Here is a 22,653-nt window from a genome sequence, read left to right on the forward strand (position 1 = left end):
GATGTCTGTGCGAGCAGGGTGTGTGGAATTATTGAAATACATATGCATTGATTGAAAAAAAATTTGGTCCTGAGACTGAAGAGAGTTTCAACCAGAATAACAAAATATCTTACCCTACCTTTAAGAAATATCCACCAAGACAGATATTTTGGCATAATCGTATGTATCTGACCGTTCAAGTGCAATAAGTCTACAAAGATAAGAGAATTTGGAACTATCGTGCTGACAGATGGCAAGTACACACACACATATGCACAGCCAGTCTGACATCAGTCAGTATGTGTAATTCAATTATCTTTCGCATGAAACTCCGCTTTTAATAAGTCTATTTAGTACAGTGATATAAATATTTTAAATAATGACCTTAAAGCCTAGTTCAGACTGCATGATTTTCAAACTCGTCAGGTCACTGCTCTTCTCACACTGCATGACTATCTGGGGTATCATTCAGTCACTGCTGTGTTCACACTGCACGATGGTTTGACGACAGAGTTCACACCGCTTGACTGAACAAGAGGAAGAATCGCCGACAAGTCTCTCTCCCTCTGGTGTGCAAACTACGTTTCCCAACTACACGTGCGTTGTGACAAGTAAACAACGCGAGATCACACGTGCGTCAGACCGGGTTTTCGCGCAATATTTTTGTAATTGTTATTAATAATTATAAACTGCACAAAGTTTGCTTCAAATTGTATGTGCGCTGATTTGTGGAGAAAAAGAAAAAAGATTATGGCGAAAGAAATCGTTGGAGAGATAAAGGGGGCCAGGATTGTGTTCTGCAAAGACAGTTTGAGGTAAATAAATAATTTTGTAATGTGCTGCGGCTGGATGTGCAAATGTTTGGCCTTTGTTTCTGTTTGATAGAACTGTAAATATATCTATTAAAATACTGATATTCTGCTCTATAACTCCTCCCGAACCTCCTGCTGCCCTGTATCTCACTCTTTCACTGGCTGTCGGTCATCGCCGATGTAATTTTCAGTCAGAACTCATTTCACACAGCAGGAGTTTCAATCGCCGACAGGTCCAGATATTTAGCATGCCAAATATCTCATGGGCGTCGGACGACTCGTCTGCGATTCTCTCTGATTGCGTCTTTGATTATTCACACTGCGAGATTGTCACTCGTGTGCACGAGCACCGATTTGCCTATGATCTCGGGCATTTGTCGGCGATTTCGCAAAACCTGTCGGCGACTCAAAATCGGGGCAAAAATTGGGCAGTGTGAACTAGGCTGAACATGAAACTACAGAAAAATGAAGACCAAGGATGCTCAGGTCAAATACCATGTAGACTTACCCAGAAAGTGCTTAATAAAATAGAACAGTCATATGATTAGCTTAGATCGTTATAAACCAATCACGAGAACAAATCACAGTGAAGGAAACTTGAGTGACATTGATTTTCAATTAACTGTAAGGTTTAAATGTACATGTATCTTTCTGTTCTAGAGACACACTTGGTTGTTGTGACCAGTTATCTCCCAACCATGAATAAAACTTAATTCCTGCAAAGGGCAACTTGGGAATTGTGTCTGGTAAATGCTGCACAGCTGAGAAATAGAAGTACTAAAGATTATACGCTCTCAAAAGACAACTCAAGTGTGATTGAGGTAATGATAGTAGCTTCTTGATGGGATACCATCACCATACTTCAGGGAAGTATTGTAAAGATTCTAAGCTCAAAAGGCAACTAAGAAACAGCTAAGTGTGATTGAGATAGTGATATTAGTATTCAGGGAATTGGATGTACTGCCAAATTCTCTGAAACGCCTTTGGAGACGGCTTATGGTAGAGAAATATTGGTAGAGAAACATTCCTGCAGTCATCATGCCAATTGCACACCTCCTCAAAACTCGGACATCTGTGGCATTCTGCTGTGTGATAAAACTGCACATTTTTTGAGTGGCCTTTTATTGTGGCCAGCCTAAGGTGGATGGATTATCTCGGCAAAGGAGAAGTGCTCACTAACACAGATTTAGACAGATTTGTGAACAATATTTAAGATAAATAGGCCTTTTGTGTAGGGTGAAAAAGTCCCAGCTCATAAAAAATGGGTTAACTGATAACATGTTGAATGCATTAACTGATAACATGTTTTTCTTAAATGTAAGTTGCTTTTGATAAAAACAAAATGCATTAATGAATCTTTTTACTGTATGTCTTACACATCTTTTGAGCATTGGGGCAGTGCAATGCTTTTTTGTTCTTAAGTCTTAAAATGTCAAGTAAGAAAATCCCACATCTGATTTAAAATGAAATGCAGCATAATACATAATCTGACCATCCAGCAATTGACTAAGGAGTTACCCCACTGCTAAAAAAAACCCCTCAAGTTTGTGAGTTTGCTCTTACTACAGTCCATACCCACCCTCCGTCCAATAACCCCTCAGCCCTAATCAAGGGTGATACGAGCTATAGTCCTCCGTGACTATTTCTGGGGTGCTGGACTAATACTTGTGCTAGTTGGGAAGAACTCCATATCCCAAAGATGGATCAAAAGTTCATTCCTTCCTTCCCCACTCACACCTGCTCTTCCCTTCCTTGAGGTAGTGCTGAGATGTGTTGATGTTGAGGACATGCAGCAGATGGTGAGTTGTCCTCCTGACTAGTCTGTGCTCTGTTCCTCCACTGTTCTTTGCTTTTGCTTTTATGGGTGTGATGCTCAAAGGGCTTTCACCTGGGGTCGGCATCATATCTAGCATGTGTTTGTGTGTTTATGTATATTTATATACTGTATATGTGCCATTATTTCCTATAGTCTGTGTCATACTATATATCTGTGCCATCAACCATACAGCGTATTATTTGATTGCTCATATTTCTAGTTTTTTATTTTTTAATGTTAAAAGAGTGTGTGAGTTATAATCCATTACAAAAAAATATATACTATTTGAATATAATGCTTTATTAACTTAATTTATTTGTGGAAAATTCACTTAATAACCAAAGCATTGATCACATAATAGTATGAATGACAAACATCAGCCATTTTTGATTATGTTTTGAATCTATTCAGTTTCAGTTGACATTTTTTTCCTGTCTTCATTTGGTCACAGCCACACATCTCATTGACCTTGCCTTGCAGAGCGAGAGTGCTGGCAGATGAAGAAAGCTTACACTGAGGGGCCATCTCAGCCGGTTCAGGGGGCCCCGGGGCCCTCCATAAAGGGGCGCTTGTGGGTTCCGACTGAGGCTAAAGGTGACAATTACCCCCAAAGATCACATGATCTGTAGATGAAGGAGAAAGCTTTATTGCACAGAATCTCCTATAAAGGACTGATTTTGTGAAGTTGCAATGTATAGTGTAAAACAAGAAACTCTTGCGAAAACCAGTATTTTTATTTTTTATTTTAAAATATGTGAAACAAAAATGTAGTTCATTTTAATTTATGTGATTAAATCAATACAATTTAACTTAATTTAAGTTATTTTAAATATTTCTTAATTTAGATATTTTTTCAAAGATTATTGCAGAGATTGTTGATGCATACGGTGCCCTTGTGGGTCAAAGCTATTGAAGACGGCCAGTTCTTGGCTTGTGGTTTCTAAACGGTCAGCTAGCATGGTTTCTTCAGTGAAGGAACATGATATGGTCATACCATTGAGAATAAAGCTTTCACCTTTAATAGAATCCCCTCTGTGAGTTGGTTAGCTTTCGATGTTGTGGACTTTTGCTGTGTTTTTACCAAGTCTTCGTCAGTGGTTGGTTGGAGGTGTGCAGGTCTGTTTGTATTCCTTTTTATAGGGGTGCTCAAGCCTGGTGTCCCAATACTACTGCCTATCCATCTGCATTTTTAGTCCTAAACAATTACAAGCTTTTTCGACGTTTGTGTTTGCGCCAGTCCTTTTCATCGACAATTTTGACGCATGCAAAATAATCAATAGGGTTCTCTTGAGAGCCATTTTCACAGGTATGACCTTTCTGCCCGTTCCCTTCACATTTGTTTTATCCTTCATGCTATCATGGAGGGCGTTTACCTTTCCACAATGGATGGCATTTTGAGATTCACCAGGGCTTGAGTTCCCACGGAGTAATTTCTGTCCTTTGATTGCTGTCAAATGTCCATTTACTATCTGCGATCCCCTGATCTCCCCCTCCGCTGTCATGTTACTGTGTCAATGTGATGCTCTTTAAACTGTAAAATCAATGTGACTTGCAATTTGGCATACATGTACATGTTTACCTGTATTCTTTCTCACAGGTTCCATTAGTTTGTCTGTCTTAAATTAAATGGGATTTAATGCCTCAGCCAAGAGCCACATGGAGAGACAATGTTAGAAGGGCAAGGGTAAGGTTCTTGCAGTATGTTGGGTTGATTTTTTGTTTTAATGCATCTGCAGGGGTCACCTCTATTTTCTCAAACCCCACGTCCCCAAGGTCTCCTAATGTACTTCATCAGCCTTGTGTTTTGAGCTTCTCTGTCTTCTTGTGTTGGAGTCTTATGCTTCTCTCTCTGTCTGTTTCTTTCAACCATGAGTTTCTCCACAGGTGTAAGGAAGCTCACAAGGGTTGGTGACCTCCCAAAACTAATAGAGCGCAAAATCCTGGGTTTATCCTCTGCCTCTAAACCCCTACCTGTACCTGTAACCAATACTAAACATGAGTCTTTCTATCTCTCTCTCCTTCTTGGGGATATATACATGTATAAATGCAGTGTTATATATGTATATACCCATCCAAACTGTTGTGTATGTGTGTAAACCAACGTTACAGCAGCTCTAGAGGCCATCTCTTCCCTCAAGAGCTTTCTCCCGTCTAACAGTATGGATCCTTTTTTGCTTCTCTGTTTCTGTGTAGGTGTCTATAGTCAGCCTTATAGCTAATGCGCTGGGCTACTCCGATCTAGGGCCCATTAAATCACTCAGGACACTAAGGGCCCTGAGACCCCTCAGAGCATTGTCACGTTTTGAAGGGATGAGGGTAAGATACAAAGCTATAGAGCTGATCTCTCTGCATGCCCATTCAGCAGTTACAGCATGCTAGAACTGATCAAGAAAAAAAAAGCAAACAACAAGGACCACCAAAACCATACCGGGGGATTTTTTTTTAAAAGACAGCCGCCAATGAAAAGGGCTCATCCTTTTCATGCACACCTCTTTTGTACCACATTAATGATCCAGTCATGATGCAGCTGAGATAACTGTGAAAATAGGATGTGAAAAGCATCTCTGTTCCCTTATTTAACTAAGATTGGGTGTATGATTGACTACTAGATAACTTAAGTAATTGTCAAATTGATCAAAGCTGCCTCATTACAAATTATATTTCAAATTGGCCCTGGAGGGGAAAAAAAGAGCATGAAAAAATGATTTACAAACCAAACACAACACCATTCAAATCCCTTCTCATTTCACACAGCATTTGATCTGCAATTGGCTGTTCATTTAGCCTGACTCTCAACTTCTGCTTTTGATGGAGAGCCCCCTTCCTTCCATTTCTCTTCTGTTACACTGACCCTGTCTCTCAGAGAACAACCAGCAGCACAGAACACTTTACCACTGAGGTCCCCACTTCACTAGTACTACAGTATACCTGATATTCTCGTACACTAAGGACTCAGAGCCCATTTACTATAATTGACCCTCCGCTAAGCCCCCACCCCCACCCGGTTTTAGTCACTTGCCTGGCGTGATTCTTTAAAAAAGTGTGCTCATAAATATGCAACATTTTAATTTATATTACGTAAAATGGAATGAAATATGATATAGTAAATTTATTTGCCATCTTAAAAAAAATATATTTGAATTAATAATTCAAATGATAGTATTAGATAGAATTCAAAATGAAAACTGTTGAGACTTTGAATCAAGGGAACCGCTATAATATATTTTATTTTATATTTTATAACTCATTACATTAAGTAAATAGAACTGCATCATCCAAATGTTGATGATCATATTGATGTCATACAGGTTAATTTGGGAATGATGCATCATATAATGGTATGAATATAATCCACATCATGTGCTTCTGAAATTCCAAAAATACTTAATGTATAAAAAAATTATCGACCCAACACTTTTGGAATTGCTGTAAAATTTCAGTTAAAACTATCCAACCACAGATCTGCCACTGACTTGAATTATAAAAGAACAAAATCCTGATATGGTATATAGCAAGAAGCGGGGCTTAGCAAAGAGTCAATTGGTCATGGTGATTTTTTTTTTTTTTTTTTACTTTAGTCAACGTGCAAGAATACGTCAAAGTGACAGTTTAACCAGAATTGCCTGTCAGTGCTGAAAGTTTGAACACCTGTAGGTCATCCATAGTCGTCATCTTAACAAATTTGGCAAAGATAGGTACTTAACCCCTTTGCTGGTTGTGAACAGTTGCATCTGGTTGTTGTCACTTTCAGTCTTTCTTCTCTTACCTGTGGACTGGTTGCCCTGAGCTTATGTACCCTCTCAACCCCCACTCACCTCCTCCCTGCCCCTCATCTGCAGCACCGTGCAGCGCCCTCCTTCCCTTCCTCCCTTCCTCCCTCCCTCCCTTCATTTCACACTGTTCACTTCAGCCCATCTGGCCCCGCGCTGCCCAGCCCAGAGCAGCGTTGAGGAGCCAAGCCGCTGGAGGCTCACCTCACTCCTCTTTGCTTGTCTAGGATCTGCACATGGGACTGTAAAAAGAAAAACCCTGGGTTTGAGAGGGGGAGATATTTGCTAAGCTTCTGTATCTCTCTGTATTTTCAAGCTGGTTTCCATTTGAAGCCTTTAGCAATGTTGAGTGGATGTCTTTTAGATTTGATTAGTTAGGACATTTATAATAGTTACTAGTCAGTGGTTTTATATGTAGCCAACACAGAAGCTTACGAAATGTTCAAAACTTTGAAACAAATAGCAAGTTAGAGGTTTATGTTAGTTTTTACTTTTAAACAGTGTGAATTGTAAATGAATCAGAGTAAAGAGATTCTGTGACCTCACACTGCTGTAATGAGTAACGGTATACCTGAACTCAAAAATGACAGATAAGGTTTCTCAGTTATCACAATTAAAGCTGTATTTGATGTTATGTTTGCACTAACATAAATCTACTAACAGCGCTCCAGACTGCAACTAAAATGGTTGAAAATGCGACCAAAAATTTGCAATCAATAATTTAAAATCTAGTCACCATTGTTGACAGTTTGTTTGCATCCAAATGTTGATTTGTCAGATATAATCATGTCAGATCGTACACAAAGAACAGTGCAAGCCATGATGTTCATCCCGCTTAGAAAAAAATTACCCAGTGAACGTGAAGCGGTCCTTTTAAGATTCATGACACGAACGTGCTTGTGATTTAGTCATCTGAATCTCACTCAGTCAATTCAGACAATAAGTTCTCTCACAACCTCAATTTATTTTTTAATCCAATTCAAAATGAACTAAGAACTGGTACTATAATTAAATTTATTTTTATACTATAATTTTTAGTAATTGGTTAGCATAGTCAGTCATTTGGCTCCTAAATATTTTATTTTAAGAGCCAATTATTTTTATATTATTCTGGAGCACTGTTATAGTATTTTATGGCATTTTATTTTTTAGTAATTATTTTGTTTCTGTCTTTATGTCTTCTGTCTCTTAATATCTTTAGTATTGTACTTAGATTAGACTGTCATTTTTTTGGGTGAATCAAAATGGTTTCATAGATTTGTTCTGTTTATGTACATATAATTGGATTCATGAGGGTGTGTGAAATCAATTTTATGTAACCGATAGTAACATATTAGTCAAAGTACAGAGAGAACAATGAGTTCTTACCCTAGTCTAGTGAATAATCGATTTCAATGTTAATGTTGTTTTGTTTGAAATCGGCAAAAAAAAAAAAAAGTTAAAAATTAATAAATGATATGACAAGGAGACTCAACTTTGGAGAGAAACACCTGCTTAGACTGTGGAGTGCCATTTTTTTATTCTTCTTCTTCTTCTTCTTTCGGCTGTTCCCTTCAGGGATCGCCACAGCGAATCATCTGCCTCCCTGATATAACAACCCAGTATAGGAAATAATTATTGTTTGATGTGTGTTTTAATTAACTGGAAATCGATTTACCTTATTCAGTTATTCTATCCTAACAAAACATTTATCAGCCAGCTTTGAAATAGCAGAAATCTCTCCGCAAGGCTGCCTCTCCTGTCCATTTATTTATTGATTTTAACGGTTCTTGAGGTTGCACAAAGATGTCATGTAACACGCATGTCCTGTTCAATTGCCAATGCACATTATGCACTTTTGAAAGCCATTTTCCCTCACTTTCATATCTATGTCGATTCTCACAAAGATATGTTATGTCTATGTGACATTTGAACATGTAGCTGCTATTGAAAGATGGACAGTAATTCTCCTGACAAGAGCTTTTTCCTGGGGGTCTTTTCCTTTAATCTTAAGCACTCCAAATTCTCGGACTGTATTTCTCTTTGACATTTTGAATATGTAAAACAAATCAGCACTCAAAAGCATCATCTAAAGTCAGACTGGTCCCCTGCACTTGCTGAGAGAATCCGGCTGTCCTTTGTGACTCTCTGTGTGTTTAAGGGGGGAATATGGCTCCACTTTTCAGTATGTGAGAGATCTGCATGCTCAGCTGCCTGCCTGAGAGCTGCGGCTCGGCTGCCTAACACAGTTAGTGAGCGTCTCCTGGCACGCTCTGCTCATCGCTAAACACTGATGGACAGTGTCCTGACTGGGACGGTGGGGGAGGGGAGGGACGTGGAGGCAAATGGGGTGCGGGAAGGATGGGTTGATGTAAAATGTTTTATGTTTTGGCTACGTTAAAGTAGACTGGTGGTGGGTTATCGTTTTAAGGGTGCAAATGTTTGCTTTGGGTATGTAGAAGTCGTTGTGTGAGTCTGTGTGGCATATTTGTATGGAAGGTGTTGCATCAATTTGTATAAATATATTGCTTAGTCAGAGAGCTAATATTAAGGGCCATGGTCCTGGAAGACCCCAGCACCTCACAATTTATTAATATTACATTAAGTCTCATTATGCATAAAGTACATAATAAATGAGAAAAAAATACCCAAATAACCTGCAGTTTCCACAGAGATTCTGAATTTTGTATCTGATAGATATTTTACTCCTTTACAGTGGCCTCATAGGGCATGTAACAGTGGATGTATTGTGTCAAGATTCTATTTGTACAACATGCCTGAGTACTTACTTCTCGACTGTTAAAAAAAAGTACATTGTGTAGTCTTATCCATATTGTGCAGTGCTGGGGTGGGTAGTCCAGGACCAGAATAGAGAATCACTTATTTTTGGGATTCAACACATTTCTTGAAGCTACTATTTACTTTTTGAAACTAGTATATGCAAGGAATAGTATTAACTGTGTAAAAGTCATAGGCCACCCAAGAAAAACAAAATGTTTAAAGCTATTTATGTTGAGAGGTTTCCCAAACTCTTCTCAAACCACACATGTATGCACAGTATATATGCTAAATTTCACCAACCAATCAGTTTACAAAAGTTAATTGCGTGACTCTTTATAATAAAAATAAAGAAACTTAATGTAGACTTAATAAATGTTGATGCCTTTCTGCAGCCTTTTGTAATAAATGGTGACAGCATTTTTCATACTTTTTGGAAAAAATACCTTGGGAATGAATAGGGAGAAATGCTATATTTTGGTATAACAAGGCTTGAACCTTGCAAACACCATGAAAACCTGCTTTGAGCCCAATAGGCTGTAAGTTTTTAGCTCAGGTCTCTGACCTGAAGTTGTTGCCTTTCTGTGTGGGAAAACAAAAAAACAGCTTTAATCAAGCAAAGAATTATAGCAAGAACTTAAACATTTGTATCATACCATTCAGACAATGAGCTTCCAGCTGTTTTCTTGGATGGCCATGTGACTGAAACATGAATCAAAGATAGTATATAATTTGTTAATATTTGAACATGTGAGCAGTGTTCATAGTGGCATTCTTTGTTTTTTTGTGCCATCCAAATATGCAGCCACAAATGTGAGAGTGGTTGAATGTGTTACTGTGTTCGCTGGGCCATTTCCGGTCTCTTACACTATATTGCCTTGTCTGTCCTACTCTGCTGTAGGTGGTAGTCAACGCCTTGGTGGGTGCCATCCCTTCCATTATGAATGTGTTGCTGGTTTGCCTCATCTTTTGGCTGATTTTCAGTATCATGGGCGTCAACCTGTTTGCGGGGAAGTACTACTATTGCTACAATGAGACTGAAAAGGCATACTTCGAACTCGATAAGGTCAACAACAAATCAGAGTGCCTGGAATTGATGGAACAGAACTTCACTGAGGTGCGCTGGAAAAATGTCAAAATCAACTTTGACAATGTGGGCGCTGGTTACTTGGCTCTACTGCAAGTGGTAAGTCTTCCTAAGTGTTTTTAGTCACTTGTAGGATGGTACACTGGCTAAAGAAATGTTAATGCTGATATAACACTGATATCCCTTTTCTACCTCTAAGGCAACCTTTAAGGGATGGATGGACATCATGTATGCAGCAGTAGACTCGCGAAAGGTGAGATGTTTGAGCAATTCTAACTGCCACCTCAAAAGTAGAGTCAAAGTACCTGTTTAAAATATCTTTCTCTCCTCAGGTGGAAGACCAACCAAAGTATGAGGACAACATCTACATGTACATCTATTTTGTCATCTTCATTATATTCGGCTCTTTCTTCACCCTCAACCTCTTCATTGGTGTCATCATCGATAACTTTAACCAGCAAAAGAAAAAGATAAGTGTCCACATCTTACTTTCACTTTAAACTTTTTGCTCATTCTAAAGTGTGGTTTTCACAGTAACTTTTGAGTAGATTTTAACCAAATATTGTTTATGACTATACTTTGGAGGTCAGGATATATTCATGACCGAGGAACAGAAGAAGTATTACAATGCTATGAAGAAGCTTGGCTCAAAGAAACCTCAGAAACCCATACCCAGACCCCAGGTACATCAATGCTGAAAAATTATACGTCACTTGCTGACACAAATAGAGTCCTAATCTCTAATTTGTGCTATTTTTTTCTCTTCTTTAGAACAAGCTCCAAGGGATGGTTTTTGACTTTGTGACACAGCAGGTCTTTGATATTTCAATCATGATCCTCATCTGTTTGAACATGGTCACCATGATGGTTGAGACAGACGATCAGTCACAAGAAACAGAAAACATTTTATACTGGGTCAACTTCATCTTTATTGTGGCCTTCACCACTGAATTTGTCCTGAAGCTCTTTGCGCTGCGTCATTATTACTTTACCAATGGCTGGAACATCTTTGACTGTGTTGTGGTCATTCTCTCCATCGTGGGTAAGTGAACAATGTTTCATAGACTTCCATTTACGCTTTGAAACACAGCAATTTATTTTTCCTAATTTTGTTCTGTTCTTTTTCTTTTTTCTTATCACTCAAACCACAGGTATGTTCCTGGCTGACTTGATTGAGAAATACTTTGTGTCACCAACGTTGTTCAGAGTAATCCGTCTGGCTCGAATTGGACGTATCTTGCGTCTGATCAAAGGAGCAAAGGGCATTCGGACTTTACTGTTTGCCCTGATGATGTCACTGCCGGCCCTGTTCAATATCGGCCTTCTGCTGTTCTTGGTCATGTTCATCTTTTCTATTTTTGGCATGTCAAACTTTGCCTATGTGAAGCGGGAATCTGGCATAGACGACATGTATAACTTTGAAACATTTGGGAATAGTATGATCTGTCTGTTCATGATAACCACCTCAGCGGGATGGGACGGCCTTCTCGCTCCCATTCTCAATTACCCACCGGATTGCGATCCGAACAAGGAGAATCCAGGTACCACAGTAAAGGGTAACTGTGGAAACCCTTCGGTGGGCATCTTCTTCTTTGTCATGTATATCATTGTCTCGTTTCTCATTGTGGTAAACATGTACATCGCCATCATTCTGGAGAACTTCAGCGTTGCCACGGAGGAGAGCGCTGACCCACTTTGCGAGGACGACTTTGAGTCCTTCTACGAGATCTGGGAAAAATTTGACCCCACTGCTTCCCAGTTTATTACCTTTGCCAAGCTGGGTGACTTCGCTGACACTCTGGAGCACCCTCTGCGTGTTCCCAAGCCCAACACTATAGAGCTGATCGCCATGGACCTGCCCATGGTGAGCGGCGACCGCATTCACTGCCTAGACATCTTGTTTGCCTTCACCAAGCGCGTGCTGGGTGATAGCGGCGACCTGGACATGATGCGGCAACAGATGGAGGAGCGATTTATTGCTGCCAATCCTTCCAAAGTGTCTTTTGAGCCCATCACCACCACTATGCGCCGCAAGCAGGAGCATATGTCTGCCTCAGTCATCCAGCGCTCTTACCGTGCCCATCTTATTCGGAGAGGCTTCATCTGCAAGCGCTTGCTCAGCAGCGGCAGGCTGGAGAACGGCGGGACCAATCAGGAAAAGAAAGAGAGCACACCTTCTACTGCCTCGCTGCCGTCCTACGACAGCGTGACCAAACCTGAGAAGGAGAAGTTGGAGGAGAGTGACAGCAAGGGCAAAAAGGGCAAAAACCAAAAAGATGTCAAGGAATCTAAGTGTTAGGAACGATGGAGACCGAACTCCGAAGTCCAGACTGAAACTATCTATTCCAACAAATGTATAGTAAATCATTTGCAACAAAAAACACAGAAATCTTTGGAGAAAAAGGTTGTTTACAGACAACAAATGCACCGGTGCAACAGGAAAGCAGCTTGGTTTTTACAGATTTGATGATGACCAAACCAACCTATGAGCTTACTGTCTTATATTTGTGCTTAGTGACCAAGATTTTACTGTTCCTACTGCAGCCAAAAGGCACTTACAAGGAGAAACAAAATAATAACCTATGGCAGACATCTTTGAAAGGGACCACCTGCCAAAGGACGAAGCAGTACAAAGCAAACTCATTAGATGGATTCCAGCATTCCTCCGCTACGGACATCCCTTTCAAACACGACACTGCCGAAATCCAACGGAAACCTCCCGCTCATCCCAGGAGTATTCTGGGACGTTGTATTTTAACCATAGGAGAACAAGTAATAACGATGTTAACTCAATCATGTGGAGTGTCCACAGAAAAAAAACAAAACAAAACAGAACAATATGCAAGGGTTTTCCGTTGTTGTGATGAATATCTCACCTTATTTGACCCACAAAAATTAGGGGGAAAGTTCAGCCCATGTCATTCATCTCGTCATCATCTCTTTGTTATACTTACAAGATAAAAAGACATTTTATACATGGGCTTTCACATCGATAATGGGTTGGGGATCATCAGGGTTTTGACTTGGGCTGAAAGGGACTTACTCAGACCGAGTTCCTGGTAAATAAATAATTAATTGTGCTCGTTCAATGCATAGAAATGATTTGCATGGTGGCATGTTTTGATCAGGAATCATGCATGTATAATCATAGTCCACTTGACACTGCTACTCAAACCACATCAGTGGCTTGACCATACTTTCGATACTGTCCACTAGTAATCAAATTAAATACATATAGCTGGGAAATGATTGGTCAATAGCAACATATTTAACTACTGGCTATGACAAGTATATTTATACTTACCCCTCGTAAAGCTTGCTTCCTGATTAACCAATTCTCACACCATGCGTCATGTGTGTATTTTAAGGTGGCCGATCAAAGCTACTCCTTCGTTTGGATATACAGTGTGGTAACTGCACAAGCGTCCACCTGTAGAGGTGTTTCACTGCCCTGGACTTGACGAGAAGTTAGGATGAAAATTTGGAAATACGATTTCACTCTAATCAAATCTTGGGTTCATAAACCTTGATTTGCTTTTTTGCACCAGCAATATAATTCAACTGCCCCTCAATGTGCAGCTGAGGCTCCAGTAGGGCCTTCAATCGATCTTCAAAAGGTACATGCCATTTTTACCCTTACAATGCTTTGTCAGACCTCGGTGGGCGGCAATCTCTTCGGTTTTCCGGGAGGTACTTGTCTTCATGTCAGCACATCCTCATGTTTACCATTTAAAGGGGTTGTCAGTTGTGTTAGCATCTTGTTTTTTCTTAAAGATGTTGAGGAAAGCACTCGAGTAGCCATTTTTAATGCATCCTGTAGACTTCAATAGCTTTCTCCTTGTTGAATGAAAAAGTGACTCAAGTGAGTATTTGGTATAGCTCGGATTATACATGTAAAACTGGCCTTACACAGCAGGATGGAGTGATGAGTACTTGTGTTGTCTGATAGCATGCGGTTTATGATGGTGATACTACAAATTGGCTTTTTACCCATGTTGTTACCTCTTGAGCAAACTGCCATTTCTTGCTCTGGGTGCAATGGAAATTGATTCGGTTTGAAACATTAATTCTTACGTTTACAGTCATTTGAGTGTCATTTCATCACCTTGTCTGTTCGGTAGGAACGAATGCTTATTCTGGTGTGGGCTAGCCCTGTATAAGGTGTTACGGTGGACCACAGACAACATAATACAATGCTGAAAACATACTACATGTATAGGATTATGAAAGATCATAGGACATCTCAAACTGCTGGGTCAGTAGACGTACGCCACCAGAGCCGGAGTGCTGGAGAGCAGACCAGTTTACAAACCCAATTCCTCTACTTTTCAGACCTGTAGGTCTGCTTACTGCCTGAGATCTCTAAATCAGCATGGGTGCTGTGGACTTAAACCAAATGAAGCCTGGTGAAACACTTAGACTACCATGTAGTTTTCCCCAACTCCCATTTTAGTTCAGATGTGAAATGAAAAATCACTCTCACTCACTGTATGACAAGTTAATGTATCATTCAATGTACAGGAGGGGGCTATGATGTACATGGCACAATTGCTGAAAAGAATGAACTTTTTGAGGAAAACTATAAGCATTGTAATATATTATTTTCTTTTAAATGGCATGCTTTGTTGTGGGTTTTGTAAATACAGAATTTTAAAGAATTACTGCTATTACTAATAATAAATTATAACAATGATATAGAATGGCTTCCAGCTGATACCCTTGTCACATATTTTTTGTTTTTTTGTTTTTCTTACACATTTCACTTTTATTAAAGGGAACTGAATGATATAATGTATCAAGAATACTCTTTTAGAAAAAGAATATACAGTACCTGTCAAGTTTGGAAACGTTACATTTTTTATGTTTTTGAAAAAAGTCTTGTATGCTCCGCAAGACTGCATTTATTTAATCGAAAATACAGTAAAAAGTTAAATACTGTTTTCTATTGAAATATATTTTAACATGTCATTTTATTCCAAAGATGACAAAACCGCAGTCGTTTTTTAGCAGTCATTACTCCAGTCTTCAGTGTCACGTGATCCTTCAGAAATCATTATATAATGCTGATTTGGTGCTCAATAAATATTGTTACTTTTATTAAAATAGAAAAACTATTTCTTCACGATATTACTGTTTTTACTGTTTGTTTTTTGTTTTGTTTTATTAAAGGAATGCTGCCTTGGTGAGCATTCTTCTTTCAAAAACATTTTAAAAAGTGTAGTTTCCAAACTTTTGACAGGTACTATATATATATATATATATATATATATATATATATATATATATATATATATATAAAAAATATGTGTATGAAAGGATATACAAATGAGCACTGTAATATTTCATTTATATGCAACATGTCCAGTGGATGTCGAAAAATATATATATTGAAGACGAACTTGCGCACGATTGTTATCAGTGCTGCTTGGATATTTTAATCTGATACTGTATGACGAGAGGGTTATGCAACCAGCACACCTCTGTAACCGTGAGGTTTTATAGACACACATACACACACACACACACATATACACGTGAATGCACGTATATGCGCCGTCCTCCCTATGGACATTGTGTGGTCACCCACCTAGGCCTGAGAGTCTAAAACCGTAACAGAGCAGTTCATGTATTCTACTCTAAAGGCCTCCCCGAACACTTCAGTGCTGGTACTCTTGGGCCTGAACAAAAGTTTTGTATGCATTTCGTATCCGGTTTTTGTGTTCAGTGGTCTGTTTCTAGTGCTACACTAATTGTCGTGTGCCTTTTTCTGCATTTTCTCCATGTTCCTACATTTTCTGAATTGCATTTCACTGCAATTTTGGAGGATGGTGCCATATTTAACATTTAGTTGATGGTGGGGGAAAGACAGGAGAATACAAAATGGAGCACAATGCAAATCAGGGACTATAGTCTGAACAAGGCGTCTTGTGTACTGCCAGAGGAACACTGAAACCAACCAAGAAAACAAGCCCACTTCTTCCAGATTTGATGTTACAAAATCTTCTGATGTTCTGTTTTCTGTACTTTGTGTATCATCCACTTGGCTTGTAAAAAAAAAAAAGTAAAGCTTGCCTTCAGACTTTTATGTTCTTTCCATGTTTGAAACTCACTTTTGTATCGATATTCAGTTACTGGACTTCCATTTTTAGCATGACTAAAATGCTTTCCATTTTGCTGAAAAGATTTCAAAAGTGCTTTTCAAACTGTTGTTTTGTTTGACACAGTGTTGTAGGAGGACATATAATGGTGTGTATGGCACAACCACTGGAACTCTTAGTAAGAACATATAAAAGATTGTCTTCATTTGAGCACGAAACTTTTTAACAATAAAGCAGCCTTCCAGTTGCACAGAGTCGTCACTGATTTTGTTGAACATGAATGAGAAGAGAGACATTTAGTGCCCATGTGACATCAAGAAATGAGTCCTTCATCTGCTACACTAATGAATGACCCTCCATAAAACTATTAATGCATGCTTTACAGATAATTTTATTATTTCAGAATTGATAGTTTACCCAAAAATGAATTTGGTCATCAGTTCCTTATCCTCATTTTGTTACAATCCTGTATGAATTTTTGTTCTTCTGTGGACCACAATAAAAGCATTTTTGCTTATACAGTGCTCATACACTATATGGTCAAAAAACACTTTGTGTTCTGCAGAAGAAAGTAAGTCATCTCAAACACTTAATTTTGTTGTCATTAAGAGTTGGCAGTATGATAAGCTTTCAAATAGGTCTCAGGGTGAGATGGGATCTACACTAATAACACTTCCATCGACATCACTGCAGATTGTGGCAAAACATGCTCCTCTGTTCATCTAGTAAGTCATGTTTTATCAGATAGATCAATATAAAGCTATTAGCTGTGAGCTTAAGTATCAATGACTCATCTGACTAACCTCAGGGGGAATGTATTCTGACCACTAGCTCTTTGTTGAATTGATTTGCATTTTTACCAGTATAGCATAGGATTAGGATTAGTTCTGCCAATAATAAAAAATAGTTATAATTATCTCGACCGTATGTTACTTTCCCCTGTTTAACCCGAAAGTAGAACATTTTGATTAGTGTTTGTGTCATTATTTTCACGATCCTTCAGAAATCATTCTCATATTCTGATTTATTATGAGTGTTGGAAACAGTTCTGCTGCCTAATATATTTGATGAATAAAAGATTCAAAAGAACTGCATTTATTCAAAATAAAAACATATTTTCAAATAATATAAATCTGCTTTACTATCAATTTTTTAATCAATTTAACACATCCTTGCTGAATAAAATTATTGATTTATTTCAACAACAAAACTGACTGACCCCAAATTACTGACCAGTAGTGCATGTTGTTACAAAAGATTTCTATTTTTAAAACATTTGCTTCTTTTTTTCTTACTTTTTATTCATCAAACTATTATAAAAAAGAATCACAGGTTATGAAAAAATATTAAGCAGCAGAACTGTTTCCAACTTTGAAAATGAATCATCATTAGAATGATTTCTGAAGGATCATGTGACACTGAAGACTGGAGGAATGATCCTGAAAATTCAGCTTTGCTTCACAGAAATAAATGATCATTTAAAGTATAATAAATTGAAAACCAATTATTTTAAATTGTAATAATATATCACAATATTACTTTTTTTGTATTTTTGATCAAATAAATGCAGGCTTGATGAGCAGAAGAAACTTCTTTCAAAAACATTACAAATAGTAATGTGTCCAAACTTTTGATATACTGTATATATATATATATATATATATATATATATATATATATATATATATATATATATATATATATATATATATATATATTACTTGTTATGCCAAGCTCTACAATATTTTGTGGGATAGATATTTCTGTACAAAATATTTGTAAAATGTTCTATCCTCCTTATCCAAAGAATTATGAATGACTGGATAACTCATCAGGGCCTTTGAATATTGTTGTGGACAATAGGGGGCCTTGGAGTCTCAGAGAACAAACATTTATCGAGCAAACAAAGTTTCTTGAGGTAATGCAAAACCATTGCCAAATACATTTCTCCCATCTCTTAATTTTTCTTCACCATGTGTTTCTTTAGGGGCTCATTTTTGTTCCCCTCTTCATTAAATAACGACTTCATTTTCGACCTGTTTGTCAGAAAATGGTTACAAAATACTTTAATATATAATCCACGAATTAAACAAAAAAGTTCTCAGCTTGACCATGCCAGTCATCGTTTACTTTCGTAAAATTATATACCCAGGAAAAAAGTCAGTAGTTTAATTTTTGGGTTCCGTGGTCTTGAAAATAATAACGCCAGAAAGGAAAATGACAAAAATAAATTGGAGCAAAACAGAAACAAGCTAGCGCGAACATCAATGAACTACCTTTCCCTCGCATTTCCTCCTCCATTTCACAGCTGAGCAGGATTCTGTCCCTGCTCCCTTTCTGCAAGTCACAATTAAGGCTTGTTCTCTTTCTATGGAGCCAGATCAGCCTCAATAATAATACATTTACAAAACAAAATTCATAAATGCATAGCACAATTCACATTTGTAAAATCGGATTCGTAAATTCAAAACACGATTCATAAATGCACAAGTTAAAAGCATAAATATTTCCCCAAATGCTCACACAAATGCATCTTACCTAAATAAATGTAAAATCTTTACACAAATATGTATATATCAAGTTCTTGAATGCATTTCCATCACACATTTATGAAAGATGTTGCATGCATTTATGGATCGTTGAATCTGCATTTGCGAATCGTCACACGTGCATGGACTGCATTGCATTTGTGTGTGGGATTTTTGAGACCTTCCTGGCAGGTTAGGATTCGTAAATATCTTTTTTTGGAGGACGTTCTGTTTAGCCAATTGTGGTGAGCTTTTAATCCACCAATCAAAACGCTCCTTACTGATCAGACTCAAGAAGCTCACTCCTGCCCTTGTTCTGTGCATTCTTTCATGATCGGTTGTTTCATGACCTTTATGTAAAGACATTTTAATGAGTACTCTTTTTTTTTAGCACCTATTGCAATTTCTACAAAATTATGATTTATATTGTTCGCAGACTTCGCACAAAATACAGCTACCCGGTTAGCCTGCTGTCTTATTCACCAAAGTTGCATACCGTTTATTCATGTTATCTTTGAAAAATGACTTCAATATAAAACAATATTATAACTGTATAGTAAGAGAAATAGATTAAGTGGTCTTTTTAGATCTCTTTATAGTTTATCATAGGCAAGTCACAGGTTACAATATTTCTGTAGATCTGAATATTCATCTTATTACTAGCACTTTTTACATTTCACCTTACCTTTAGGGCTCTCCTCTGGTTGTTGCTCGTTTTATTAAACTACATTTACATATGTAGTCCAAATAATTTTTACTTTACACAAATTTAGTCACTCATTGTATTTATTCACAAAACATAAAAAGCAATATGACAGAGTTCACAAAAAAAGAATCATCCTTGGGTTATTCCTAATCTAAACCTGTATGACCTAATTTTCTCTGCTGAACACAAAGGGAGGTGTTAATGTTAGGATCATATATAATTATTAAGCATAATAATCTTCCTTATTCACCATTTACTTTACATTCACCATTTACTTTTTTGAACCAAAGAAAAGTGAATGGTGAATAAGTAAAAATTATATACCGATAAATAAAAATACACCAAAATAGTACAAATAAAGTACAGCACATGCAAATGATGCAATGATTGGCAAATTTAAATATAATAACATTAACCAATAGAAAAATACAAAACAATTTCAGTGCACAGTTGTTATAATGGCGTCTCCTCCGAATTTGCCTCACTGGCACGACATGCTCAAAACCCATCTTCGGCGCAATAATTCCGATCTTTCATGTATTCATACTCTTGTGTAATCGACGCCCCATCCTAAATAAATCCGTCTCTTCCGTGATACCCTGAAAATTTTGAATAATCCGATCTAATATGATTTCCGACCTGTAAGGTTGCCAGAATAATAATCTTACACGGTGTGTTAATAGGCCAGAGGAGAACTGGCACCCCGACTGAGTCTGGTTTCTCCCAAGGTTTATTTTTCTCCATCATGCCCCGATGGAGTTTTGGTTCCTTGCCACTGTCGCCTTTGGCTTGGCTTGCTCAGTTGGGGACACTAAAAATATGATTAAAGTTATTCAACTTATTATACAAATAAAATGTATGAATTAGGTCTTATTTAATTCTATAAACTATAATACTGATCTGCCAACATTGTCGCTATATGATAAATTAAATCACTGTTTTCTCCAGTACGACTATACAGCCAAATCTAATTTTGTCGCAATATTATCCTGTTTGACACTGTGAAGCTGCTTTGACACAATCGTGATTGTAAAAGCGCTATATAAATAAAGTTGATTGATTGATTGATTATAAGATACAACAGAAAAAAAATGCATTTCATCATTAAAATGTACATTCTCATTTGAAATAATTACAATCATTAATTAGTTAATAATTAGTTTGCTGCAATTATTATAATAATTAAATTGCAATCTAAATATGTAATGTAAATGTAAAATGTATAATGGCTGTTATTGTTGAATCAATAATATTTGTTGTTTTAATGTGCCTGTGTTTTAGCTGTTTTTCAGCACTTTTATAGCAGGTTACATTGTTATCCCAGTAGGTGGCAGCAAGGGCTCTTCTAATGCGTTAGTAGGTTAGTAAACCATTCCATTCAATGCTGATCCATACAGAGCACCGCACACGACGTGCAAGACAAAAAAGTAAATTGTGCCTACGATTTACTAATTCGTCCCCTCGATTAATAAATTTAGCCTACTATTTTCCCTGCACGTCATGCTCTGTAGATTCATTCTGTTGTAGTAGCTAATTCTGTGACCCTAGTTATAAGGTTAGGATTAGGAATAGGTTTAGTAGTAGGTTGGATTTGCTCAATATAGCGCCAACTAGGGTCACATGATTTGGTCAGTCACAGATTTTGGAAAACACCGGAAATCTGGCGCTTCATTTCATAGAGATCATTGTATTGACTAACGTTGACTTCTGTCATCTGAAAACCCCTTTACCACTGAAAGAATACTATGACAAAGATATAGATATACAAGCAAATGTGGGGGGAAAATTACGTTTCACTGGTGCACTAAATAGATGTATTATAGCAAACAAAGTTTAGTCATGTTCCCGAGTAATATCTGCATGCACCTAATTCTGCAGAGGACACATAATACACCATTAGACAGTAATAAATATGAGAGAGAAGTCTTGTCTGGAAGGTGGATCTGGAACCGACTTCTGTCCAGGTTGTCATAACATCTCTTGTTAATCTGTCTTCACAAACTGCCCTGAAATACAATTCAAACATCAACAAGAATTGTTATAAATATAACGTGAGATTTGTACATTCACAATGCTCATTTGGCCTCTGTGGTGAAGTGTGCAGAAAAAAAGAAACAGTGGAACATAAAGAATTTGTTACAGAGCCAACAATATGTGGTATTCAATGTCAGGTTTATTAGAAATAAATAAACTAGAGCATAGGTGAAAATGCAGGGGAAAAAATAATATACAGGATATACAATATAATATCTTAAGATACTAGAATTTACGTTTAGGTTTTACAGATGCATGGTGATATACATTGTCAATACTGGTTCACTATGAAAGATCAAAACGTGTCTGAAATCGTTTCAGTCCATTTTCACGCTTTGTGTGAGTGACGTCACCGATTAACAGTGAAAACTTTTAGGTTACATAATTAGATTAAAATTACTTCCATTCATGACACATTGCCAGCAAAGCTATCAAAAACTCTTATCTACAGATAATATGTGATTAAGAGCCCAAATTTCCTTATAGCGCAAGGCTAACGTTAGCCTAACATTACCTCTTATATTTAACGTTAGCTTAATGGTTGAGACTCTAACAGATTTTTTCCGAAGACACTAAACCATTTCTCTAAAGTAAATATTTAACAGAAGCTTGCAAGAAAGTGTCAGGAACAGGTGTGTGTATTATCTGTGTAATTTTAGGGACTAAACTTACCTGAAGTGAAAACAACAGTGACAGCTGCCAATTGTCAGACGAGCTGCCGCCCCATTTCCATGGTGATCGCAGGCTAACCGGGTAGCTGTATTTTGTGCGAACAATATAAATCATAATTTTGTAGAAATTGCAATAGGTGCTAAAAAAAAAAGAGTACCCATTAAAATGTCTTTACATAAAGGTCGTGAAACAACCGATCATGAAAGAATGCACAGAACAAGGGCAGGAGTGAGCTTCTTGAGTCTGATCAGTAAGGAGCGTTTTGATTGGTGGATTAAAAGCTCACTATGATTGGCTAAACAGAACGTCCTCCAAAAAAAGATATTTACGAATCCTAACCTGCCAGGAAGGTCTCAAAAATCCCACACACAAATGCAATGCAGTCCATGCACGT

At 37.6% G+C, this 22,653-nt stretch overlaps 1 protein-coding gene across 6 annotated transcripts in view; it reads left to right on the top strand.

The window, feature by feature from the left end:
- scn8aa (sodium channel, voltage gated, type VIII, alpha subunit a) overlaps window positions 1-16,569 on the top strand; it is a 69,434-nt gene extending 52,865 nt beyond the window's left edge. For all 6 annotated transcript variants that reach the window (XM_067446073.1, XM_067446069.1, XM_067446070.1 and 3 more), the window contains exons 21-28: window positions 4,801-4,923; window positions 10,036-10,320; window positions 10,421-10,474; window positions 10,554-10,691; window positions 10,800-10,904; window positions 10,993-11,263; window positions 11,373-15,141; window positions 15,203-16,569. In XM_067446073.1, coding sequence (XP_067302174.1) covers window positions 4,801-4,923; window positions 10,036-10,320; window positions 10,421-10,474; window positions 10,554-10,691; window positions 10,800-10,904; window positions 10,993-11,263; window positions 11,373-12,520 — 2,124 coding nt within the window. In that variant the 3' untranslated portion in view covers window positions 12,521-15,141; window positions 15,203-16,569. The remainder of the gene's footprint in view (window positions 1-4,800; window positions 4,924-10,035; window positions 10,321-10,420; window positions 10,475-10,553; window positions 10,692-10,799; window positions 10,905-10,992; window positions 11,264-11,372; window positions 15,142-15,202) is intronic.
- Window positions 16,570-22,653: the final 6,084 nt, after the last annotated feature.

The sequence above is a fragment of the Pseudorasbora parva genome, chromosome 6, assembly GCF_024679245.1.
Source record: "Pseudorasbora parva isolate DD20220531a chromosome 6, ASM2467924v1, whole genome shotgun sequence".
NCBI classification, from domain to species: domain Eukaryota; kingdom Metazoa; phylum Chordata; class Actinopteri; order Cypriniformes; family Gobionidae; genus Pseudorasbora; species Pseudorasbora parva.